At 44.4% G+C, this 27930-nt stretch overlaps 1 protein-coding gene across 3 annotated transcripts in view; it reads right to left on the minus strand.

The window, feature by feature from the left end:
• Window positions 1-11686: 11686 nt before the first annotated feature.
• The window catches only part of LOC108628279 (protein artichoke), a 213467-nt gene continuing 197223 nt past the window's right edge, over window positions 11687-27930 (minus strand). For all 3 annotated transcript variants that reach the window (XM_018030099.2, XM_018030098.2, XM_018030100.2), the window contains 4 exons: window positions 18840-19094; window positions 15323-18415; window positions 13828-14171; window positions 11687-13462 (listed from right to left, as the gene is read on the minus strand). In XM_018030099.2, coding sequence (XP_017885588.1) covers window positions 12920-13462; window positions 13828-14171; window positions 15323-18415; window positions 18840-19094 — 4235 coding nt within the window. In that variant the 3' untranslated portion in view covers window positions 11687-12919. The remainder of the gene's footprint in view (window positions 13463-13827; window positions 14172-15322; window positions 18416-18839; window positions 19095-27930) is intronic.

Consider the following 27930-nt stretch of genomic DNA (forward strand, 5'->3'; position numbering starts at 1 on the left):
CCTTGCAATAATCTTTCCTTTTTTTTTTCTATACAGGGTGTCTCGCATCTTTTTCCCTTTTTCTGTACAGGGTGTCCTGAAATTCCAAATGTTAAGAGACTATCACATATAAAATGAAAATAAGGGAATAGAAAATGCGCTTGTGATAAATGATGTATTTTTATTACTGATATTCAGTATAATATATAGGTTAATTAATACTGATATTCAGTATAATTTATATCAATACTTTGGTTATTCAGTAACCAAAGTATTGAATCCACACGTTACGGAACACCCTGTGCATCTTGCACTTCCCTTTTCAAGCCTCGACTTGTTCCACCTTCCGAAGGGGCAGGTGCATATCAATTAGAAAGTTTCCGCGCCATGGTTCCGTTGTTTCAATTCCACCGTAGCGAGGGTTTAATCTACCCTCGCGATGCACCGTGAGAAGAGAGGAACTTGCCCGTGGCGGAACGATAAAAACGTTCAACTTTCTACGACTTCTTCGGTAACGTGGATTGTGTTTCGCTCTTAACGGAGCCGCCTCGAGTGCCCTTTTGATTGAAAGTTACCCTATTTGATCAAGAGCTTTATGAACCCCTTCCTTATTTACGGACCACGCGAACCTCCAGTAAAAATTATATTAGTTCCTTGCTTAAAGTTAAATTCCACAATAATTTCAGTTTAATTAACATAATATCTACATATTCGTAATAATTCGGGAATATTATAAGGAATTTTCGATCATGTGGAGGAAATTCGTTAATATTAATAATAAAATTCGTAAATATTAATAATTCGGGAATATTATAAGGAATTTTCGATCATGTGGAGGAAATTCATTAACGAATTATAACTTTTTATCTTGTGAAGGCGGGTTCGTTACCACAAGTGTGAGAAGTGAACTGAATAGTAGTCGAAGACGGGATTAACGAGATTAATTCTCCAGGGTCGCTGGAAAATAAGGGTAAACGACGCGAATTACAAGTAGGCGTGGTTCATTTGATCGAGGGGGCTGAAAACGCGGGCTGCATAAATTCGTAGCCGGGCGAGTTGCGCGCGTGTGCGAGCGCGTTGCGCGGCGCGTAATTTTGATGAACGCGGGCATGTAAATTACAGCGAGGGGAGTTGACGTTAACGCGACCGTTTCCGCGTCCGCGTTTATTTTCCGCGTACAATTTATGGATTCGAAATTTTCGAGCCGCTCCATGGGAAATCATTTTTCCTCTCGTTCGACCCCTACGCGATGCTCTCGTAAAAACTGCGACGCGTTTATTGGAAAAATCTCGGCCGTATTAGCGCGTCGAGCACGACTCTTCGTTACTTCGTCGAATCGTTTTTCAATTTAAAACTCCGCGTCATCGTTATATTCCTGTTGATTGCTGTTTCTAGTTTACGTAATTCGCCGCTGCAATCATCTAAATATCCGAGTTCCCAAATATTCGAAGCGATAAAGTCCCGGGGGAAAACCTATTCGTTTACTTCTATGTGTGTTCGAAATGCGAGCACGTGAATCGACGTTTGACCCAGCGCTGTTTCTAGTTTAAGAATTTTTCCGAATATTCGAGGGAATCAATTCTACGAGGAAAACCAATTCCGTTTCTTTCGTATTTGGGACTCGTGGAAACAACAAATCGAAGACCGAGCGCGAATTAAATCCGGGCGTCGCGTCGTTCGACGAGTCCGAACGGACATTTCAAGGCAAAACAATATTCGCGCGGCCGTTTCCGTTCCCGTGTCGAGTTCGTCGATTTCGGATAGCGATCGGCACGCGAAGGCTGCGTGTACACGACGGTGGCAAAATATTCGTGGCAGTGAAAATGGAGAGGCGAATATTCCGCGAGAAAAGAGTTGAAGGAGCAGGCCGGCAGGCGGGCGGGCGGTTACGATCGGGGAACGAGAGACAGGCACGTGTCGTTTTACGTAATCTCATGCCCGGGCAAGGATTCTCTTTGTGCCCGGCGCACAAAGCCGCGTTGCATCTCCACGTTTCATGGAACGGCTCTCGAGTTTTGCATGCGCGCCGTCTGCCGCCCTTCAAATGCGTCGTTACGAAACCGGAAATGTTTGTTCGAGCCTCATTGAGTTGTCCGTTTCGGCAAAGGTTCCACGTGCTCTCTTCGATCCCCGAGCAAGGATACTTTTGGATTCAGTCCCATCTGAAACTGCATCTGCCGCTGCTTTTCTAGTTTTGAATCAGAATTAGGCTGCTTCCATATAATACGGATAAACTTTCACTCCGAATAATAAGACCAAGAAAAAGTATCCTTGCAATTCTTGATGCAATTATGAATTAAAGAATTGTGTATTTTAAATATCTGAAATAACAAGATCGTTCCAAAGTGTGTTCTTTTTCCCATAAGATTGTTTCAGAACTGAAGACGAACGATCGTACATCTTTTTGATATTCTTCTTATCATTTGTAATTACGCGAATTATAAATTGCCGCCAAATAAGTATATTTTAAATTGAAAAATTAGAATATTCCGGCGCGGCAGTTAACCTTTCGTTGGTTAAGCGAATGCGAGTGTGTTTCTTTTAATTTACCCCGGGAAAACGAGTGATGAAAAGCGCAGTCAGCGAGAGAGACTGCGTCTTTGACGCAAAGCAGAAGTGGCTTAAATTGTCTTTGCCGTCGGTTTTCAAAAGGCAGCCGAAGGGAGGTGGTGTTAGCTGTTTGCCATGCGCCCCTTATTTGCCGTTTATTTCCGACGTCAGATTCTGAATTTATTTTCTCCGTCTTTTGCGACTTACGTACATTTTTTCTATCTGCCTGTCTCACTCAATCTCATCTTTAAGTATGAAAGCAACGTTCTCTTATTAATCAGGCATTTCTCCAACAAACTTTTTTCACCGTTTAAACAGAAAATTAAAACGAGAAGAACGCCGTTGCTCAGTCTAACCTGTAGAAAAATTTCATTGAGAGTTCTCTAAATATTTTATACGGTGTCGATAAACCATAAAGAAAACGTTTAACCTTTCAGCCGTTCGTAATGGAAACTGCTCTGCGCACCGTTATTTCTAAAAATAAATCCTGTATCTCTAAAGATCTGTTATATCGGACAACGCCGCGAGGGTAGGAAGGAATTTGAAAACTGGGACAGAAGGCAGGGAACGACCGATGGAAGCCGTTTTCTTTCCGGGCGAAATTTGTAATATCAGAAACTCGGGGAGTCAGGCTGTAACACTGGCCCGAGCGTAGCGACGAGGTCCCTCGTTATTCTACGTGTTTACGTTCAATAACGTAAACGGCCGCGTGCACCGGGGAAAAATTCTTTATTCAAACGTAATGTTGGTGGGGCGAGATGAAACGAACGCACCCCTCCCCTCCGGCAGCGAGTTTTCCGCAGAACGAATGAACACCGGCTTTTCCGAATGTAAACGGAGCGTAATGGACGGGCAACGATTGAAAAGAAAAACGGTAGGAAGAAATTTTGTCGACTTAAAACGATTATTTCCAGACGTTTCAACGCGCGGCGGTCATTTATATATTCGAACTTAATTTCGGGTCGCTATTGAAATTATGGATAATAAAATGATGTGGACTAACGCTTTTATTTACGTATCCGTGAGACGGGTGTTCCTTAAGTTCGTTCGTGATATATGAAACATTCGATGAATCGTGTGGGCGAGCGTATTTCGCGAAATGGAAAGAAGTTCCAAAGGGCCTGAGTCACGATTTTTGTTCGCGGAGTTCGGGATAAATTGAAGAGTTTAAGAGATAAAGGCTATTGCTCGTTTATCACGCGATCCGGGCGAGTTGTCCCATTCCCCTTCTTACGGGAATCGATTCCCATTTCCCGCGGAATACTTCGGGGAACGAGTCAACCGAGATTTCGCGAGCCTTATAATCATATTTTGATATCCTACCGAGATTTGGGACGTGAAATTTTTGCAAGAGTCTCAAAGTACAACGCGTTTTTAAAGACCCTTTCAATTCGATCGGAAACCCGCAGTGCGACACGACGCTCATCTAATTTTTAACAATAATAATTAGTAGTGTGTACATAAATTGTGTAAATTAGACCGCGTGTTCTAATAAGTAATCTAATTAGCCAGAATCGCTCTGTAATTGATTCCGAGCCCATTAGCTCGCAGGTTAATTAAATTATAGCAGTGTTACCGTGTAATATTAGCCGATCCGAATGCCCAGTTAATCCTTTTAGCACCTGAGTGTCTATTAACCCTTTCGACGCGGTCAGTAATTGACGAAAAGTGCTGTCGGTGGACCAGAGTATCATCGATGGTCTAACAGAATATGGAAAATCCCTCACACTCTATCCATCAATTCCATTGACTGGAAACACTCCTTTCGAATAAATTCCAATTAACCCGGCATATCTAAATTAATCGCCGATAAATTTGATATAAAACCGGAACGCGAACTTTCATGAAGTTAAACCAATAATTTGTAAATGGCAAACTCAAAATCTATAGGCAGCCCATATGGGACATTTAATCTGCAATAAATAAAATAAAAGTAGTCAGGAAAAGATAAGACGTCTCAGTGTCCACGGTTAAAGTCTCCGGTCTCCAAGCGGTATCTCTGTGAAAGAGATTCGTCAGTGGATCACGGGAGCATTGTTCGTACTCCTACTCTCTCTCTCTCTTTTATGGGAAGACGCGTGACCTAAATTCCGAATACTTCCTCGGGGGTTTTGTCACGCGGCGCGGGGTTGTACGTGTTCGGGGCGGCTTGTCGTCGGCGTCTGGCGAGGAACGCCGGCCCTTGGACAGCACGACAATGGGCAGAGGGTCACGAGAACGATGTCTGGAGAGTCCTTCGGCATAAAAGCTGTACTGGGCCTCGTTAAAGCCAGTTGTTCGAGATACACATTGGCCATGCATACATTAAGATCAGATCCCTATCGATTTTCACATGTCTGATACTCGTTTAATGAAATCTGATTCTTTCCGAATCATCCTCTGCTATTGTTGGCATTTTATTTTAACGTTTAATTACTATAGATGTAGGAATTTGTAAAAATACAATAGACGTGGTGCAAGGATGTTTTTGAAAGTATCCTTTTTTTTGCTGAAGGAGTTTCAATGGGTTCAGCCTTTCGTTACTGGTATTGTTATTGCTATTGTTATTTGTGGGCTCACTTTTTATGGAGCATTTGGTGACCCCGTTAAAGCTGCTCCCGTTTGTGCATCTATACGTGCTCGGCAGAATTTTGTGGCGTAGCCACACCACGGTTTGTTGTTCTCGTTTTTCATGACACGCTAGCCTTGTTAAAAGAGATGGAAATGGAACGAGTATATTTTTCCTGGCGCCCCATCATACTCCGAGCTTCCCTCCAGGTTCTATATACAAGTGTACGTTACTATATGTATGTAAATGCAATTCGTGCCGCAGCGTGCAAAATTTCCTTTCCACCGTTGATGTCTGTTGCTGTTTATGAAATTAAATTAACGATTAAACGGTTTAAAGTGCTCCGGGATATACGAAGAAACGTAGATACCTCGTTGTTTCCAGAATTTCTGTTTGCCAATGACTATTCGTCTTTTCGATAGGAAAAGAGAAACGAATCGACGACTGGATGTTAAAATAACTATTCATTTCAGAGAAGAGGTAAGGACAATAACAAAGAGAAGTACACGCGTGGAGTATGGAGATACGAGTTTTCAGGAGAAATACGGTACCGAACCATTTTCTTGCTCGCAGCGGGATAAAAGGCGGCAGGTAATTTCCAGTCGACTTCGTTCCGTTTTAGCCGGGAAACGACAAACGGTTTTCGCATAATTTCTATGAATCCCGCGCGACCGCAGGTCAGTTTTTTAGTCCGGTTTTTAACCGACCGCGTATTATGCGGCGTAATTTGTATATAAGCTAACTCGCGTCACTCATTTACACGTTCTAAAAACAGTCACTTGCATTCACCTACACAACTTTATGACACGAACTTACACTACGCTCTTCACTAGCAGCACACGCACTTCGTGCGTGTTACAATCTTTGTTATAACATCGACTTACCTCCCTGTGACCGACTCTGGCATAAAAAGGCATTCGCTCATATATAATAAATAAATATTATTCTCCGCGGCAACGAAGCCTGCAAGTTTTCTACCCGATTACGCTTGATTGTGCACTTCAGACTCTAGACTATAACACTGTAGACGCCCGTTCCCGGATAACGCTATATTTTCGCAATCACGTCTACTATCCCCCGGGATTTCCATTTCAATGAAAATCATCAATATTGTTACCATATTGTCCGCTGCGACAGACGTTTTCGGGCTCTCGTAAAATAGATTAAACGCGACAAACCAAAGGATAAACTGCGTATGTACTTAAGCATTTACGGTTAGTTTAGATTTCGAGAATGTCAATAAATTCATGAGAGGGATTCACGAATTCCAAAGTGAATTTTCAGAATCGGATTTCTATTTATAGCATTGTGTGTGGAAGAAGATATTGAAGATCCTACGGAAATCGAAAAGGGATGACAATGAAACGCACAGAATTTATGTCCTCACTAAATGATTCCAAGGAAATGAAAGGCGATAATAACATTTAACATGGGACATTGACACGGTTATCAGACACGACTGTTGCTGTTTGTCCCTGGAACAAACCTTTGGCCGGGAAATTAGCCGAAACAACGCAGCTCACGCGTGTATATCGGCTAGAGTAATTGTAACGAGTTGTAGCAACCGAGCATGGCATTATTCGGCATTGTTCGGATCCTAATGCATGGGGATGTCAACGGGTCGCGTTAATCGCGACTCCGGACGAACCGGGTCCATTTTATTGAATTATATTAATCCATAATAATACGCGCGGGACTGAGTCCGGATTTATCGCGTTGCCCGTTGGCCATTATTCCGCGGAACCAGACCAAGCGTACAATTAGACTATCGAAATGTTCGCGGCAGTTATCGGTTGTTGCCCGATTACATTTTCGAAGAGCCACGATTAACGTTATCGATGTTTGACGTATTGCTCGGAAGGGGATTAACCCTGCTGGTCTACGAGCATTATGCCGCTCTTTCTCCCTCCTTCTCTCTCTCTTTATCCTCTGTGGTCGATCTGATCAGCGTTTAAGATGATTCGATTAAAATATAAGAAACTGCAGATCGTAGTCAAATTATAATATGTTATTCTCTACCATTTTGATACAAACTAGCTGCGAATAGCAACTACGTAAATTTGAGGAACCTGAGGAGTTTGGGTTAATCGAGTTTAGGGTTCCAAAAAAGGTTGCGAGTTTATCCTCGCGACCACTAAATAAATAATAATTATCCCTCTCTACTGGTCCACGTTGCTCGCTTTATGAAAACAACGCGCGCGCTGCATTAATTTGCACGGTGCCTCGCGTACCAGATTATGTGTCCAATTTCTCACGCAATTGACCGTAAATTCCGTTTCTTCGGCACAGCCTGTTCCACTAAATCGACTAGAAATAGTACGGAAATTCATAGACTCCTTTTTACGCAACAACGTCCAACTTTATTAATGTATTCCGAGAGATATGGAATCACGGTACAGGCAATTTCGGCATAACTGCAACGCGTACCGTGCACAGTATGATAATACACAGCGGGACATGGAAGTGCTATCATTAAGTTGGTACTCCGAGAACAAGCAAGGTAGACTGCGATCTCTCGGTTAGGAGAGGCTCTCAAGCCCGAGCCGGGGGGTTGGTCTCAATAATTTCCAGCGGTGCTGTAAAATGGATTCGTCGCTTAACGCTAGGGACGGACGTATAAGTAATTCTGAAGTTCCATTAACGTTAAATCCAGAAGATCTATCGCCGTTGCTATTTTACCGTTCGCGCATTCCCCGGCCGCGATATAATGAATACTTGCAGAAACGAGACAATAGGGTGTAATTTAGTAAACGGGAGCGACGCGACGGTTCGTGTGACGAACACCGCAGCCCCCGGAGACCGTTACAGCCGGGGCTGTACCGACGAAATTGAGACGTATTCCGAATATATTGTAGCCCGCCGCGCCGTCACCGCGGAACGAGCACGTTTTCCACCAAGCGTCTTCCGTTCCGTTCCGGGTATATTCCCAACGGGTTCCAGGCCACTTTGCCCGCCATCGTCTCCGGGGATCGGGGTCAAGAAAATGGAATCATTCCAAATCAGATTGCGGCATACGTCGGGCATTTAAAACGGATTCCATCATCCCAATGGGTTCCTTAGCGGTCGACCGACCACTTTATGAACGGGGTTAAATCACTTCGCCTATCTGATATCGTCGACTAAAAACGTGTATGCATAATTTTATGTTCCATTTGACCCATAAAGTATTTCGACGGTTCCGTAGTTGCGGTACATGCATGTAATAATTCATAAAACTCGGACGCGTAATATACTTTACAAGATCCTCTACGAAACGATATTAAAATTTTTGTAGAGCTGTTTATACCGGCGTCTAACCGGATAGTCGTATCGAGTACGTACGTACGTAAGTACACGTGTAGGTGGAGAGGTCGAAATTGTAGGGGCGAGGTCGATGCGCGCGTTTCGAGTTCGCCGCTTCTTAACAAGCAAACAAAAAAATGAAACGTGGAAACAATGGGTGGGAATGGAAAAAAAAAGTCCAGCGGCAAAAACGCGGAACAGCGGCGGTGGCGGCGGCGGCGGCGGCGTAGGTGGGTGGAGAAAAAGGGTAGAAATGATATCGTCGGGGCGAGAGAGTCGGATACTCCCGGCTCTCTAATACAATTGCTTTTGCAGCAAGTTCCCGGACTATACAAGGTGTTCCGTAACGTTCGGCAAACATGTCGAGGACTGATCCAACGTGCAAAACAAGCTTTAGAAACGACTGACCGTGTTCAGAGGAAGCAAACGCGTTTCACGTACAAAGCGAGCCGTCGCATTGGTCTTGACAATGGAGATTCTCGACGTTTACTTGTTAACCGTTTACGGGACACCCTATACAGGATCCGGCCTTTTCTCCGAGCCACGCAACCGTCGCTCGTTGCTTGCACTATTGCTCGAGGTATCTTGCTTGGGGTGCAGTTACAGTGCACGCTCTAACGGCGTGGCGCGCTCCTTATTAATAGGCGTACTCGGAGAATTGCACGTGCCACCGTGATACCAGCATGCCGAACTAGCGAAGCTACTCTCGGAAGGTTGAACAATGGATCTGAGAGAGAGCCGACAGAGAAGGAGAGATCCAATGACTCTGACCATTATTTATATCACGTTTGAGGAATAGACCAGTAGGTACATTATTTTATCCTATTCCCACCTCGTGAATGTAAAGACTCGATAAATATCTGAACTATTCTAACTTCTTATAACAAGATATTTTATAAGAAAAATTTTATGAACAAACGTAAACTGATATAAAATACTAGATTATAGACTAAATAATATAGAGATAAAATTTTTAGATAAAATATATAAAAGATTATAGATAAAATACTAGAATATAGACTAAATAATATAGAGATGCAATTTCAGTGCTTACTAACCATCTCGAGATGATCTGGCAGATTCAAAGAAGCAGTGATTAAAGAACTGGGTGCTCTCCTTTTTATTTAAGTACTACGTGATTGGGTGTGTTTGTACGACGTACTGATAGAACTCGCATCGCGTCGTTCTACTTGATCTTCAAGGCATGCACGGAAAGGGGATCAGGGCGGAACGAGCCCGGAGAGATATTGCCTTTAGATATTCATTAATCCTTTTCGTCGAGCAATCTCTTTCACCGGGGCGACCCGTAATACGGTTTATCCAGGTAGCAGTCCAATTTATTTGAACAGACGTACAAACCACCGCCTCGTCGGTGGCCGTTACCCGCTGTCCAGAACACCGCCGGCTCTCTCGCAGCGGGTAACTTCTTATTAATAGCCGTGCTTAGAATACCGAAGCTCTCTTGTAGCACCTTGTATTTTGCCGAGGTTAACAATAGATACCAGACGGAGTAGTATATGTAATGAGAGGGCAACGCCGTTACGTTAGGTCTTACGTAACAAAACAGTATATATATCAATGTTTCAGATCTGTACAGCAAAGATACTTTAAGCACGATATTTCAGGTTTATTGCTCTCATTTTTATTAATCCTTACTATATGTACATTTGAAACCTGAAATCTCTGTAAGTATTTTGTGGCTGAGTTTATTTAGTGGCAGAGCTGAGTTTGCAGTTTTAATATCTTCCCCTCAAATGTTAACGTCCTGTTACTATGCTACTTGCAATGAGATTACTGTTGATTTTCTAATACTTTCTACCAACTTTTGACTATATTTAAAATTGCCTACAGGTTTGGTTCTGGTAATTTAGAATGTGGTAGCTGTTTTTTTTTTTTTTTATGGCAACGTCGGCTCCATTTCATTGAATCGTCTCGGATACAATATAATGTATTAAAATTTTAACAATGTTTGAAGCTTTCGAAAAATTCAATTCAAAAGTTATCTCGCTGTTGAAACCGCTGTACGAGTCCGCGGATGCGCCGCCGCCTTAATTGTTGTTAATTAAAACTTAATCGTTAACCAGTGGGAGGGTCGTGTAGTTCGTGGAATATAATCTGCGTTAACGAGAGACTTCATATATTTCGCGGTTGTTGTCTGACGAACAATCGCAGTTTTATAATTGGAGCATCATATTGGCGCGCGCCAGAGTTTTATTAATTTCGCTCAATCATGTCCTCCGATATTTAAAAAATTTTATTTTCTGCAGTTTTAAATTTTCGAAACTGCATGGAGTGTTCTATAATAATGAACGCGAAGCTTTATGAAAGGGATGAATTAATAATAGCACAATGTGTCGTTGGAAGGATTCAATTTCATATCGATACCTTTTTTCATAACTTTTTTCTAAACTACATTTTTTCCTCGATTCGCGAACGACGATTAAACAAGCGGGACACGCCCGTTTCTTTGCGGTTTCAATTAATCGCGCGTAGCGTGTGCTGAACGATTCGGCGCGCAGAGGATTTCGTCATGGGATCGCGTTCGAATTTAACCGGGCATTATTGGAGCGAGCAATTCGATATATCCCTGGAGCGGGTTGTTTTGGTTTCGACGTGCCAGATTGGAACTGATTGACGCTCTGGGATATAGTCGGCCTGACCCAGAGTTAATTACGGATCCTAAGCGGACGGCAAGCTCGCTCTAAGCTGCTACGATCTAGTATACCTCCCTCCCCCTATTATAATTAATTAATTAGTCGTATGATATGTGACTTAATGGATCGCCGAAGATATCCATGCTCGGAAATACCATTCGTATTCGCGACGGTCGAATGGACTTGCATCAATGACTACGTGTAGTCTTAATCAATGCTTACGAAGCATAATCAATGACCATTGATTAACCAACTCAGAGGAAGTTTAATTTTATTAGAAAAATAACCACTGTCTTTTTTTCCTAAATGTTTAGAAGAGAAATGGCATTTTTTGTAGAATTTGATAATGAATTAAATTTTATATTATCACACACGGTCATAGATTTATTGCACACTTTGGTTGCGCTTACCTTGATTACCCCGGGAACAACATTCCTGGATAAATCCATTAGCATATAATGGAACTTAACCGAGGACCCGGTAGCCGAATGATCGTGCGATTGAATCTTGATTAGACTATGTCTGCAAGGCGATCGGATCCCAGCTCGGGTGTCGTGCGTCTTCTAGCCTGTCAAGCTCGGTTCAATAGTAGAGACAAGGGTGTTTGCTCCCTTCGCGACGAATATATGTATGTACGCATGCAAAGGGTTGAATCAGAAGATGAAGGCAGTCGGTAGCTTTGGTGTATTTTTATTAACCGAAAGCCTATGCTATAATAAAGAACGCTATGTGTATACATATCTTCTATCTATATACAATAAATCCATCTTCCACAAACGTCACCATACCTATAGCACACAGTTTGGCAACTCCGAAACCGATTCTCCGTCTACTCTCGTTTTCTTGGCAGGAGTAACGCGTCGCGTATTTTCTTCTTCCCCCTTTTCTTTTTTCTCATCGTATGCCGGACGACATACGCGGATGGTGGCGAATGCACGTGTGAGAAAGATAGAGAGTGCACGGAGAGGGTGTGTGGGAGAGAAAAAGAGAGACAGGAAAATCGCGCGGCTGGGGCTGGGATCCTCCGGCGGTGGTCGCTCAATGGGAGGAATAAAGGAAAACGAACAAACTGGCGATCTTCTAAAAGATCCCGGCTCCTTAATTAGATTTTTTTGTTTAGTGCTGATCATCGGGACTATCGATTAGAGAGTAAGTGTAATATTGCTTGCGCACCACTAGAAGGACGAGGTATCCTCGCCGAATCATACGAACATCATTCCGTTGTTTCTTCTTAAGTCGCAAATGTACTTTGTATACTATTATTTACAAAAAATCATCACGTATCGTACACATAGTATATAATAATACGAGCATCGAAATCACGGGAGTATACTTGTTCATACCATTACTTTTTTGTCTTGGAGGAATGGCGTGGGAGAAAAACACGGCGTTTAAAAAATCAGTCTTCGATAGGAGAGATTCGAACGTTCCAAAAAATGGGGGTCATTTGTATCGTTGTTCAGTTCGCGTGAGTGGTCAGGAGGGTGTTTTACATTTTACTTATCTATGCTTTACCAAAGACGGGCAACAATCGGTCGTCGTAACTTCGCAAGTCTCCCTTCGATCTCCTCCGAACGTTTTGGCACGTGGTCACGGTTCCGCTCAATACTTCCTCAGGTCCGATCACTAGCCTCGTTAAAATCTAAACGCGAGTCAGTTTTGGCACTTCCTTTGCTAATTGAATTCCTATCTCCGGCCGCGTCAAGTCAGAACTCAACGGATTATTCTTCTAAAACTGAGCAACCTGTCCCCACAATCAACAAACTGTTTCTCGCTGAAAACACCGGCACTGCCTCGTCACTAAGTCCAGTCCCTTCGACTAACCGAACAGGCCCACGCAGCTGGGCGAATTCTTCATCTCGATTCCTCGATGGTCGGCCTCTTTGCGAGACTCCTTCGGCTTATGCTACGAGTTCAGCGGTGTGTTGCCGATGTTGCTGATGAAGCTCGGACACGCGTTGTCCGCCCGATCGCCGCTCTGCAACGAGAAGTGCCTGTACGACATGTACGCCTGCGGGTTCGACGACAGCGGCTGGTCTCTCTTCTCGGTGGACCTTTGCTTCTTCATTTTCATGTAACCGAGCACGGAGATCAGAACGATGAACACCACGAAGCCCATGCAACTGCCGACTATCAGGCCCAGTCTTCTTGTCAGTATACTGGCCAGGCCACCTCTGTCGCTCATTGCCCCGTCGCCGACTATCGAATCGGGCGCGTCGAGGGTTCGAACTTCCGTGCACTGACTGGTGAGCGAGGTCACCATCGCCGGACGAGCCGAGCCCTCGATCACGTCGTCGTGGGAGGCGTTCCATTGCCAGGAACCGATGTCCTCCGGGATTGACGTGCCCCAGCTGCCCAGGCCGAGCACGCAGATCAGGTACCGGGTATCCGAAGCTAACTTCGTCAGTCTGACCGAACGTGCCTTAGGGTCCAGAAGCTTTCCTCGCACCTATGACAAGGAATTTAATCGATCCCTTTCAGTAGAGGCGATTGCAAACTTTTATAAACGGAGATGATCTACTGATAATTGATGATGAACGTCGATAAAACGGGAACAACGTATAGGAACGAAGGAATACTGATGATGGCCTGATCGATACAAGCCACAGAATTCAGGCGCAACACGTGCAGGAAACATATCATAGAAATAGATGAAACGTCTGTAGATGACAATATTTCTAAATTTATGGAGTTTGAGATTCAAATACCGTCACACGATTTATCGGGACTTTTATCCAGGAGTAAAATAAAGACGTACGACGCTTCCGGCTGACACTGGCGAATTTACGGAACGATTCACAGAGGAAAACGTACCTCGTCGACGTTATCCAACGCGTGATAGGCCACTTGGTAACCGTGGAGACCGGAATGGTTTCTGCTCTGCCAGGAGACGAGAACGGAGAACGGTTGGATGTCCTGGATCGCGAGCTTCAGGATCAACGGCGCGGAGCAGAACTCGTGCGGATCCAAATCGAGGAAAACCAGACCCTGGAGCTCTGGCGGCTGCTGGCATTTCAACAGACCTTCCTCGACGTCGCCGACTCCCACACCGTTTCGTCCACGACCACGACCGCCGCCCACGCCTCCCACCAGCTTCTGATGGTCCCTCAACCATTCCCACAGCTCTTGTGATTCACAGCCACAGATCAGAGGATTTTCTGTACGTGAAAATGTTCCAGGAAATTAAGGATGTATTGGCTATACAGTCAATCCCAAAAGATTATGTATCTTAGAAAAACGCATTTCCTATAATTAAAAAGAAATCAGACGTCGGAAGAACAATGTTAATAATAAATAGCTACGTGCTAAAAAGTATAGAAGGAAATATCCAATTAATTATCGACGCTGGCTTTTTATACAAAAGTTGTAGGCACTGACAGCCTTTACAAGAAAGATTTTATACATTTGTTTTCACTGTTCGAGTTCGTCAAAATTTGTGACGTGCAAATGATCGTTTCGTGGTTTCGAATTTGTATTGAGGTGAAAAGCATCTACTACAGGAAACCGAATTGCGAGGAAAACTATTGGAAAGCATCGATCCGGGAACAGCACGTGGACACAACGACCGGCTGGTCCACAGTGTGCCCATTAAATTTGGAAATCTTTCGGGGATGGGCAACGGCGGCGGTTGGAGGATTAGGGGTGGCTAGAACGAACATTATACTTCCGTTTGGACTAGTTTGTAGAGAGAGAGAGAGAGAGTAACTTGAGAAGAGAGAATGAGAGGGAACGGCAAAACGTGTTTGATTGTCCCGATGTCGAGTATCGATTTGAGACGATTGTACGTGACCAGCGATATGATAGGATTCCCGAACGCTGCTAGCAGTAACTCTATTTGAATCGATACCCATTCTCGATGCGTATAGAATTATTCTGTCTCTTCCACTCTTCCCTCTCTCTTTCGTTGACTAGCTACTAACACTATTCACCTCGGATGAAAGTTATGCGAACAAATGAAAAATTGATACGTACTACATTCTGTCATAACTCTTTTTCTACTTTTATTGCAGATCGAACTCGTATCTCTCTCAATATCGTTGATCAATTTTTTTCGTATTCCGTTTCACTTTTTATCCGCATCCCGTTATTCAAAAGTAATATTAGAACGTAACGTTCCGTGAAAATTATTAGCTTAAACGGAAATTTATTTTTTCCTGAGAAAAATATGTAACAGAATTTTTATCTAATAATAAATTAAATATAAGTTGCAAGGGCAACGTGTAAGTATCCTCGTTAATAATTCCATTGTTGTCTGCCACGTGCTCGTCATCGAGTGGAAAAAATGAATGAACAATTAAATGTACTGTACCTTCGGCGCGTAAACTCCGTATTTGAGTCTCGAGCGGTCTGAACGCATTCAACGGTAGATTCTCCAGATAATTCCTGCTGAGATCGAGCAACCGGAGCTTTTTCAACGGCCTGAACGCCTCGCTGGAGATGGCGTTGATCCAATTACCATAAAGATGGAGCTCGACGAGGCTGACCAGGTTCTTGAACGTCACCTTGCCCACGATGCTGATCTGATTGTACGAGAGGTCCAATATCTCCAAGGATTTAAGGTCCTTCGGGAATTCGTCCAGCTCCTTGAGGAGGTTGTGGGTCAGATTCAGGACGCGCAGATGCTCCATACCCTGCAGCCTCTCCTTTGGGAGTATGTCCAAGTTGTTCGATCCGAGGTGAAGCGTTAAGAGGTTCGGCAGGTTTCCAAACGCGCCCGGCGACACCCTCGAGATGCTGTTCTGGCTCAAATACAAGTGCAACAGGGCTGGAAACGACTCGAACTCTTGCGACGTCACTATGCTAAGATTCGTGCCGGATATATGCACTTCTTGAAGCACGGGATACTTGGACTCCGATGGAAGAACGTGTATACTGTTCAATGGGTTCCTGGTCAAGTTTAGCCAAGTCAGGCCGGGGAGGTTCTGGCCAGACAGGGCCACGGCCGGAATCTGTCTGAATTTATTCTCTGACAGATCGACTCTCCGTAACATGGACGAGTGAGCGAAGAAATTGGCCGGAAGAGCGTTCAAGTGATTGTGACTGAGATCCACGGAGATCAAACGAGACAGATTAGCAGTGGCGAAGCCGGACATCGTCTCGATCCTATTGTGGCTCAGATCCAACTCCCTCAGATATTTCAAACTGACGAAACTAGCCACGTCCACGTTCGCTATCTCGTTGTACGACAGCGTGAGAATTTCAAGGTTCAGAGCATTCCCCAACGCCGAATACGGAATGTCCTGGAACCGATTCTGATCTAGTTTTATCTCTCTCAGAGATAACAGTCTATCGAAGATGCCTGGAGGAAGGTTTCGTAAGTGGTTCTTGTTCAGGTGCAGCCGCGTCAAGTTCTCATTCCACAAGAATATGACTTCGGGTAATTGACCGATCTGAGCTTTGTCTAAGTACAATTCTTGAACCGACGGGAGACCGTTCAGGCTGCGCTCCGATATCTGACTGAAGTTGTTCCCGGACGCGGACAGAGTTCGGAGTCCTGAAATTTGCAGATTGAACAGCGCGGAAGCTGTGAGAAGATTATCATCCAGGTTCAAATCGGAAAGATTGTTGAGCTCCCTGAAGGCCCCGCTTTCTACCCTCTTGATAGAACAGTTCTTCAGGTTCAACGTTTTGATCGGCAACCCTTCTTGGAAGATAGCGTCGTGAAGGATGGTCAGGTGATTGTTCGCCAAGTCGAGAACCTTCAACTTCTTCAGGGCGGTCAGAGCATACGAGTCCAATCCTGTAAGCCCGTTATCCTGCAGATGCAATTCTTCAAGTTCGTGCAACTCGGAGAAGGTCTTCGCGGTGATATGACTGAGTTTGTTCATGCTCAATTCCAAGAATTTCAGAGCTTGCATCGGTTGAAAGGCGCCGTCCTCTATCCTGGATATAGAATTGTTTGTCAGGTACAGCCTTTCGACTAGCAGCAAGTCCCTGAAGAGAGGCGCCTGAAGGTGCGTCAGTTTGTTGTGACCCAGCCACATGATCCTGACCGATGCTTGACCGCGAAGGGAGTCATTATGCAGCATCGCCAGACCGTTGCTATCCAACTGGATCGAGAGCAACGAACTGCCGCCCGACGACGAATCGGAAGCGGACAATTGGAACACGTCCCCGAGAACCGTGAGCTGATTACCCTGAAGATTAACGTGTTGTAGGCTACTCAACGTCCTCAACGCGCCCGTTTCCATATCCGTGATCGCATTGTTCTGCAGGTGAAGCTCTTGCAACGACGATAACGGTGAGAAAACGCCTCGTTTTACTTCGGTGATGTTGTTGTCTTGCAATCGCAGCTCCCTGAGTTGATGCAATTTAAGAAAAGTGCCCGGTAGCAGCTCGTGTATCTTGTTCCCATCGAGAGATAACAAAGACAGATTCCCGCAATGCTCGAGAAATTCCCGCGGCACCTTCTCGATGTAATTGTTGCTCAGATGCAATTGGGCCAATTGCGTCAGGCTGGTTAGACCCCTGCCGTCGATTCTTCTGATCGCATTCTGCTGCAAATAGATCACGGCGAGGCTCACGCTGCCTATGAACGCGTCCCCGGGGATCTCGAGGATATTGTTCTCCGCCAAGTAAAGTTCCCGTAATTCCGGTAACCTCGCGAACACCCCGCCGATGTAATGAATGTGATTATGGCTCAGCTCGATGTTACGGAGCCTCTCGTTCCCCTTGAACGTCGCCACGTCGAGGAATACGATCTTGTTGTTGCTCAAATCGATCGACTCGAGCTCCTTCAACGACACGAACGCGTCCTTATGGATCGTCTCTATCGAATTGTAATAAAGGGACAGGGTGTGCAAAATCGGGCAAGGCCGGAAGCAGTCCTCCGGCAATTTCTCGAAGTTGTTACTGCTCAAATCCAGGATCAGCAACGATCTCAACAGGCTGTAACCGTCGTTGGGAAACTCGGATATCTCGTTCCAGGCGAGTCGCAACGAGGCGAGGCTTTCTAATCTTCTGAGCGGCGCCATAGGAAACAGCTTCAGTTTGTTCTCCGTTAAGTCTAGGTCGCTGAGACTATCTTCTAAACCTGCGAACGCGTACTCCGAGATCTTCGATATCTGATTGCCCTTCAGGGTGAGCTTGATAAGTTTCAATCCGTAGAAGCAGTAAGACGGTAGGTCTTGTATCAAGTTCGCCTCGAGATCCAGCGCGGCGAGTTTGTGCAAATCGGCTAACGACTTCTGAGGCACGTGAGTCAACCGACTGGACACGAGAGCCAGGGATTCCAGGCTGTCTTTCAGATTCGCGAAAGCGTTCTCGGTGATCTCGCGAAGGGACGAATGGGATATTTGGAGGTGCCTGATTTGCGAGCCGGCAGGAAAGCAGCCGTCTTTCAACTCCTCGACGCTTTTGTCCAGCTCGTAGACGCTCAACGACTGCACCATCGTGCCCACTCCTGGAAGCGGTCATAAAAGGGGCACGGTCATTAATTTCATTAAGTCACGACGACGAGAAGTTTAGATTCCGCTGCACCGAGTTTTCGTCCTGAAGTTTACAGGCGGAATAAAAAGATCCCTAAGGACGTTCTTGCTACTTTGTAAGTCTCTTTCATTAGTGAATATACGAGTAAAATATCAAACTGTACATCTAAGAGAATATTTGTATATTCAAATATAAGGATCATTGTATCGATTGCATTGAGTATTCAACAACCGCTTGTTGAATCAAATTAATTACGAATAATTCCGTAATGATTGTAATTAAGCATATCATACGTTCCAAAATCAATACGAAAGAGAATATTTAAATCGTATGCTGAGGAAGAGCCACAGATTTTTTGTCCGGATAAACTCGCCTTAAGGTTTCGGTCGGGCACTCACCGGTCGCACTTAGGACGCCTTGCAAAGTGCTCTTGAGAGTCTCTTCGGCGGCGCCGGGGCATTCCAAGAAGAGACCGTCCTCGAAATTGTAACAGGGACAGCCGAGAATGGTTTCCGGCGGCGGGCAATCAGCTACCTGTCCAAGAGAACCCGTCCACGCGAAATTCTGAATCACCAGGAGCTGCAGGATCCTGACTGCGCGTCGCATGACGATGCTGCTAAACAGTCCTCTCCGCTGCGTCGACGACTGTGCATCTGAAACAATAAAGAAAAGCTTTTATTAAATCGGTTTCTGGATTGGGTAAGAACAATATCAAAGTAGACTGTTTGTTATTTGAGACAAAATCGTTCGAAGAGTACTTCGGAATATTAATTGTTTTTAAAAGGAAACCATTGAAAGAGTCTTTATTTCATCAATTATCGCGATCGATGCAGCGTTCTGCACGATAATGAATCGAGGCTGCTGGCAAAAGAGTGCCTACTGTCTACTATCTCTTTCACTATTCTTTTTTCACCCGCCTCCCTTCTTTCTCTTGTCCGTCTTCGATATCGTCGTCGGTCTGGAAAATATTAAGAAGAGAAGCCGAAGGAGGAGAGTGGGAGCAGAAGGAAGTGCCATTACGATATCTTCTGTTCTCTATTTTAATTATAACGACCATGAATTCCTTCGCGCAACATGGCTCCAATTTAATAATCTTCTTGTTAGCTTAATGATAACGTCACTCGAAATACTCGGAAATTGCATATTTCGCTCGCATCCATCCCTCTTATTTATTTCGCTGTCAACAGTTTTCGATCGAATTTTCAGAAAGTAATTTGCCAGCTTTTAACGCGGACTGCGTTAGCCCATTAGCGAGTATACATATTCTATCGCAATCTGAAAACGCATTGGCTGCAGGGTAAAAGTTTTGCGCGGTGGAGACAAAGCACGTTTCGCGTCGTCGAGGGTGGGAGAAAAGAAAGGTGAATCAAAAACCGGATAATTATAACGAAACAGAGTCCGACGCTTTTTAACCCGTGCAGCACGTCGCTTTGCAGCCACTACTAATTAAATGCTAATTAGCTAATGCAGGGTGCTACGCGGGCTGGATGGGAGGGGACGGGTGGACGAAGAGGGAGAGAGCGAGCGCCGCGCACGGATTGTCTTAACACGCGTTTCCGCTTGGAGCGCGGTGAGCTTGGGCGACAATCCATTGTTAATAATTTTGCAAGGAAACATCCTATCAAGAGGACCGGTTAAATAAGTCACCCGCGGCGTATGTTGTCGATAACTCCTAACGAGTTCCCGTCTGTACCGCGTCCGGCTATGTATACCGGAAACGCACGATTCTCTGCGCATTCCTCGCCCCCCTTTTCTTCTGCGCCCTTCGGCTCCGACGTATTTCCCGCACGTCCGCAGAAGTTCTTAACTCGAAAAACATACTCCGTTACTTTTTCCCAATTAATTTTCTTCAAACTTATACCCAACGCGTGCCCTGACGTCTCGCGCGGTTATCGTTCATCGTTTATCATTTCTCGCTCGTCGATCAGACCCGCGCCGTGCACCTACACGCGCGGAACACGAAGTTACTACTAGCCCCGGCGTTACTTCCGGCGAAATAATTTCTGCTTTTCGCGGACGGTTTGCCCGTTATAGATGGTGGTCCGGTTGGTTGTTAATGTATCGCATAAATACCGATCTTCCGGCGTGCCGCGCAGTGGCACCCGGGATACAACCGAGTTTCCGTGCGAGACACATTCTGAATGCGGCGATTTCCTGCAATAACAATCGCGGAATTACGTATGCCGGCTGCGTGGCTACGTAGTCCGGCCAGGTCTCGTTCCGTCGCATCTGCTGCGGAGGCTAAGCCGGCATGGATCATCTCTCAGTGACCCGCAAATGAACGACAGATACGCGATGTACTTGCAAAAACGTCGATTAAATATACAGTGGCTTGTTTTCTACCTTATCGTTCATTTACTACTATGAATCACGGGATGTACGATTGTGGTAGTGACTTATATGTACGTATAAAATGTCGGTCATTAACATGGGGTTGATACGATTTTACGTTTAGTGCAAAGCCTCCGTTATGTAGAAACTTGGTAATTAGTAATGTAGCTCGTAAACCGCGGCTAAGTTTAAAGTTTAAGGTGGCAGTGAGTTAGCTTGTCATCCGGTAACTAGAGCGAGTTTACGTCTTAAAACTGTGGTCGTCGAGTTTATCCTATCGGCTGGCAAGTTTAAACGGCATTTTAGATTGTTCAGAAAATGCTTCGTTCATACGAAACGCATCAGAATTATCTTTGTGATTCTCGTTGGTGGAAGTTTTGGAGATATAGCTTTTGACTTTTTTTTTGCGAAGTCAGGGCGAACCACGTTCGCAACTTTTAACGAAAGAAGCATAATTTACGGACAGAAAACAGGCCGCAGTCGAGGAGTAGAGGGAGAGAGGTGGCCCTGCCTCTTTTTTCACGAACTCCGAGCGTCGAGTTTTCGACACGGGGACGCTAACCCCTAACCACTCCACGGGGGTAAATGGCCTACCCATGTTCCGCGGTTGCGAAATACAAAAAGCGCGGGAAACCTCGTGCGGGTGTTGCAGCTGCATAAAAACTGGGAACCGCTTATTTCGCGGTTTGCCGAGTGGTTAGACGACCACCTAATTCCTTTCGCTGCAGTTCAATTCACGGATGCCAGTTACTATCTGCAGTAATCGACAATGCAATTAAGTAATCTAATTCTTTGAATAAACAAAAGTATTTTGTTTCAAAAACTTCCGAACGGATTTAACAAGCAAAAATCATAGCAGCTGATTTAGTAAAGGGAGTCTAAGGAAACCTTTGGTTTGACACCTGGGAGCTTTCTGGGGTCTCGGGATATTTCAGAAATTCGTGCTTGGATTTTTCAGTCCTCCGACGGGTCGAACACCGGCCGAATTTCTGATCCGTAACACCTGGGGGCGGCAGAAAACCGATGATCGATGCATCGGAACGAATCGGATCAGAACTCGATCCCCGAGCACTTGGTTCCCTGTTGATGGAAGACAGAGCCGAGTCGGGTGATCGTTCATGTCAGTGGACACCTATTAATGGCGGACACGTTACCTCCATTTCCGGTGCCTGTAATAACGTCGCGGAATTCTCCTCTCGGTTATATTACCTCGCGGTTGTTTCGCGAAGCGAAGTTTCCGCAGGAGGGCACAGAAGATCCGCCGTCACGCTCGTAACGCCATAGAACGAGCTTTTTGCGTAGGCCATGGATTCGACGAGCTCTCGCAGTGTCGTGGTGACCCTGTTCTGCGATCACCTACCGTATCAAGGAAAACTCGGTACAAAGAATAACTGTTGTGGCAGTTTTTGTACCTTTTTTTACGGGCAACTTGTACCGCTCTCGGAAAAGTGGAGCCAGGTGTTTGTTACTTCTTCAGAGATCGTCGTTTGTTCGCGAAATGAGAAACAGGAGATGTAACTAGGGAAACTTTCATGAGGTTTCTTTGAAAATTTTATTCCTCTGTCAAACTTTGTTTTATAATAATAATTATTGCGGAATGTGTTTGTCGTATGTCGAACGTAATATGAAAATGAAACATGGAATTGCGTTTTGTATTCGCATAAATGTTTATTCCGAGCAATATGATCAGAAATTGGTCGAATTCAATCCTCGAAAGTAATGACGCGATTTGTATAGTCGCGGCCCACTGAAATTCAGATTCCGTTTCCGCGTTTTTCCGAAGTAAACCGCGATAAAATAGCAGAAACTTTCGGTAGCCATGAATCCGTAAAAACGCGGAAGTTGAATCGCGGCTGTTCGTTCGACCAGCTCTCACAAACAAGCGACTTCGACCGAGCGAGATAAAAAGCCGGTACCCGTTTTTCACGAGACGTCTTCGTCGCGCGTTTGGATTCACAAGCGCGTCCGGCTCGTCTTCCCCTTGTCGTCGCGCCATCCCCGCGTCGGTTTCTCCTTTCTCTTTTTGCCGGTCGCCGTTCATAGCCCTCATTCGCGAGGTTGATTGCGGGACGTACAAAACAAATATGAGATATAAAAGTATTGTCCCCGCGACGCGGTATTGTTTCGACGGGACGTGACGCGACACGGTGAAAGCGGAACGAACCGAATTGTTCGAACCTTCGCTTCGGACGAAAAAAAATAACTACCCTCAGACCAACAGTATTCGGTATTGATGCGTCACGTAACGTTCTGACGCTAAAGCAACTTCGGAAACGCTTTCAGCTGTTTAAATATTTGCCCGCAACGGCGACGGTGACGACGTTTGTCGTCTCTCTGTATTCCTCGTTGACGCCGCGCGAAAAGCATGCTTCGACACGTGGTGTGCCGCCGTTATTCATTAAAATAATCTGATTCAGTCTCCGAGTCGTATTAAGCATCGTATTTTTAAGTTACACATTCAACCAACTGAATATCCATCTTATTAAAGAAAATTTGCGATTAAATGAAGTATGAATAAGACAAATAAATCCTTCAATTAATACATTTATTTTTTCCAAGAATTACCGTAAATTATTAAAATCAACAAGGTATCTATTCATGATCGTAAGAGTTTACGGAATGATCGACACGGAAGTCGAGGGACGGTTAAGAAAACGATCGCTCTAGGGAACCTGGGTAGCCAATCGTATATACGAAGATTAATGTTTAAATTGAAAACGTTTCCCGAATCCTCGAGTGGGATCTAGCTTTAATCGGCCGGCGGTCGAAATAGCCGGGAGTTACACACAGCGGGAACGATGGACCTGATGGGTAAACAGAAAATCATCCGATCGACGTTTACCCAGCCTCGGATCGGTCCTCCTACGTTCTCGATTCTATGCGTGACGGTACGTGCGCTCGGTGCGACGATCGTTTGCCGGCTAACCTGTTCTCTATGGGGAAACCCTCCTTGAAGGTTGAAACGCTTTTAAGCCGACGCTTTCTCTGATACGTGTTTTGGTTCGGAAATGATTCGTGCTTTGAAACAGGATAAGACATCGAATAATCATTTGGCATGAAGTACAGCATGAAATTGAAAAATTTACGATAAACACATGAAATCGTTGAAATGTAATTATTTCTGTCATACGGATTGAAAGGTGTTTATCAATCCAATTTGTATCGCATGTCGTAACGCGAATCGCGCACACGAAGGGTGTTGTTCGAATGTAATCGAAGAGGATTTAATTGCGCTGATTAATAATTAAATAGCGGCTTATTTGTCAAACACTCGGAAGCGGCAATTAAATTCGCGTCGGCCGGATCGGACAATGGTGATCGGCGTAATTGAATTCAAGTGTAACAATAACTGGCCAGATCCGGTTCGCGCCGCGTTCAATTAAATTACAAAATCATATTCTCCAGAAAATAATTTCGACGAACGATGCAATGTAAACATATGAGAAAACTGTAGCAACAAGGCGGTTAGTGCCACACAGAATTTGATTCGTCATGAAATAATTGCTTTTATAACACCAGCACGAAGTCCATCCATCTAGAATGAGAACTTCTCTTACTGATCAATTTATTTAATGTACATATGATTTTAATTACCGTTATTCGTTTCAACGACACTGAATTAAAATTTAATCATGTTGCAATTATATAAATATGAAGTCAAGGAATTGTTGAGCTTTTTAAATGTAATATACTCGATGCCAAAGATAAAAGACAGGACTGATTTTTCTACCGAGAGGCAATCGTCAAGAGCAACCTAGTTTAAAAAAGTATCACGTGGGTTCTTCTTCCAGTGCCGTTTCGTTTGCCCGTCTCGATTAAACCTTTTTCGTTTACGCCTCGCTCTTCTGACCGAGGCGCATCGAAGATCGTCCGATTTCAGCCACTCACGATCAGAACTTCGACTACCCGCGGATATTGCTCGCCGGTGCATCGGCTTTTAACCGGTTTACCTTGTTCCATCTAGTCCGATGGTAGAGCGGAGGGTAAGTAAAGCTCGGTTGGCCTAAGAAGAAGAAGAAGAAGAAGAAGAAGAAGCTTCCAATTTCCGCGTTCTCGCGTGCGACTGCTATATCCCCTTTCAAACGTTTTCACTTCGGCTGGGTGAAATCTTTCTCAAGCTGAGGGGTGAGCAAGAAGAGTCTTGGATGCTGAAGGTTTAAGTGAATTCGAGCTACGCTCGGACTAAGATTACCACTTCCCCAATTTCGCTCTTCGTCCCGTGATCTCCTCGCTAACGGGGACAAGAATTCGACTCGGATTCAAACGCCACCAGATCCCTTCACCCTATCGAGGTTTTTACCACCGCTCTCGGTGAATCGCGGCTCGGCTTCCGGGGCCAAACGTTTCGTATCTGAACGAAGCATCGATAGATAATACCCACGTACGTGAGTGACAATTTCAGATCTGGAATCTTCGTTAATCTTAATAGACGCGGTAAAAGTTTCATCGTGACTTTCGAAAGAAATAAAAGGATCTCTCTAACGATACGTATTTCAATTTTTGAAACCTTGATACGTTCTCATTCGAAACCGATACAGACTGAACAAACGGAGATTAACGATATTGTTGTACCAATGCCGATCACCAGGTTCAACTGCGTTGTACCTTTCCCTTTGATTCACCAGTCTTTGGTATGAGTTATAGCCAGATCAACAGCTCCCGGGGTTATTTTCAAACAGAGTTTGCTGACTGGGTCATTTAGCCAACTTGTTTGTAGTTGATCAAGAACGACTTGTCATTTGTCCGAGAATCTCGAGAACAGGATCGGGTATGAGACCAGAGTTTGCAGGTCATAATTGCGAACGGGCCGGGATTCTCACTTTGAAGTCCATATTTCTGTTGGAATACGAGCGAATCTCTATCGATCTATCTACGTCCTTCTCGCGCGCTCCTCTTATCGTTAGCTTCGTATGTTCGTACGTTCGCGATTAATTAACATGCTGGATAAGTTTCGAGATTCGTTTCGAAGTTTCCGAGACTGCATTTACGAGGAATAGAGATGGGCGTCTAAACCGACCGAGTTTCAGCTAAGTTTCGAATACAAGCCAGTGACAAAAATGAACGATGACGAAAAGTTGAATCAAAGCGAAGAAGTAATTAAACAGACTGGCAAAGAGCAAATATCTATCAAAGCGTGACAGTGTAACGAATCCTTTGTAAAATCAAAGTCCTCCAGACAAATCCTGCTTTCAATCAGATATAAACTACTATTTCACTCTTAGGTATTACTGTCGATTGGTTCCGTTCCGTTGCCCGGAGGAACGGACCGATTCTGTCCATTTTAATCTGACGATCAGTTCAGCCGGACAAACCGATTTCCCACGAATCAAGAATCCCCGTATACACACTTGGTCGTCGGGGTTTCTATTAATGGTCTCACCGTCGCCGCGCATCGGTGTTCAAATTAAAGCGTCTTTCTAGTTTCGATGAGCAGCTGTCGAATCGAGATGAACCGACCGTGGGGAATTCCGTTCCTCGAATTAGCTGAGACTGTCCTCGTCTCACACAGGAATCGCAAAAGCGATTTCAATATCCCAGACTGATTCCTCTAAGCATTTTTCTTATTTTTATATATAAATTGTTTGCTTCATATGATTTTGCATTTCAGTATAGGAATATCTTTTTTTTTAAGGATGAGCTTACGAAATACAGAAGGAATATATAATTTACATTCTTTAAAGGGACTTTTATTTAAATCAATTTCCTCTGTTGCGAATCTAATTTATTGTAAAACTAGATAATTCTAATTAATAAATTAATAAAAACGAATCTTAGAATTTTTATTTCGTCTTTTAATTTTATTTATATCCTTGACTAAATATTATCTAATACGGTCACATATTACTTTATTCCGTGAAACTACCGAACCGAAAATCGAAAACGTAACAAGATATTTACCATAGCTCAATTCTTCGTCTCTATCGTTTTATCATACTTCCTCCGCATGATCTATTTTCATTTTCTCTGTCATGGCGGTTTATTCCCATCGAACATACTCAGGATTCAACTGTTTCCTCTGACAAACAGTGCATCGGGCTCACGGTGCCGGGAAAGTGAGCCCTCCTCAAATAGCCGACAATCCGCCGGTGCTGAATATTGAATACGTTCGTCAAGCCGGGTGAAGGGAGAAAACGGGCGGAAACGAATGCCAGCTATCTGCCCGAAAGCGAGAGCGGTCGATCGAACGTTAGTCCATCGCGTATCACGTGAAACATGTACGCAAGCTAAAATTCATCTGAAAACTCGAATTTCTTATAGGATAATTTAAATCTTTGTACATTGGGAAATATACTATCCTCTATTAAGTTATAATAAGGAGACATGTAGAATATTGTATGTCTTAAGCTCAACTAAGGGAGCCTAAAATCTTTGCTGGAAGTAATCTGTCTCGGATAACCTCTTCACCCTACGGTAATCCGGTTTCGGTCTTCTGCCTTGAAAATCGTTGATCCTTGAACGGCGGTCGTTCCATCGAGAAGCGAAACCTGGATGGAGACCGGCCGCTCTCCTTACGTTGAACAGTTTCGGGCCGCGATAGCTTTCAAGAATTTACTACCCCGTCGTGTACGTGCAGTAACTTAAAGTGCGGATGGTGGGGACAGGAAGCGTACTTGCTGGCCGGCCGATTTAAAGTTCGCTCGGTTCGAGAGTTACTTCGAACCACTCCGAACCGGATAGGTTATTCGCCTTTGACGACCGGTCGACTTTCATCCCCTCGGGTGGGCTGAGAGGAAAACCGATTTTTCCATAGGGCGGACCGAAACGAAATTCCGATTCGAAATAGGAAAGACGAATAATATTTTTAACTGTCAAATTGTTGAATATATTTTTATGTCATATTATTTACATGATTTTAAATACATTGTCATTTAGTAATTTGAAAACTTGCGTATATAGAAAGAAGTATTAAAATACAATACTTAAATACTTCTTTACACGGTTTATAATAAAATTCTCAATTTTCTTGTGTTTCTTTATCACATATATTGGAGAACTTTGAATATTTTATTTTTCGAGATTGACAATCTCTCCTCGTGTGGATCCTCGAAAACTCGATCGAGAGGTGCACCGATTATCTTCGACGGCGATGCTTTGAGTTTACGAGAAAAACCGATGGCTCTTTCTTTTCGCCGACAAATCTGACGGAAATTGTCCCGG

This window comes from Ceratina calcarata, unplaced genomic scaffold (assembly GCF_001652005.2).
Source record: "Ceratina calcarata isolate Rehan_Ccalc_2016 unplaced genomic scaffold, ASM165200v1 scaffold514.2, whole genome shotgun sequence".
Lineage (NCBI taxonomy): Eukaryota > Metazoa > Arthropoda > Insecta > Hymenoptera > Apidae > Ceratina > Ceratina calcarata.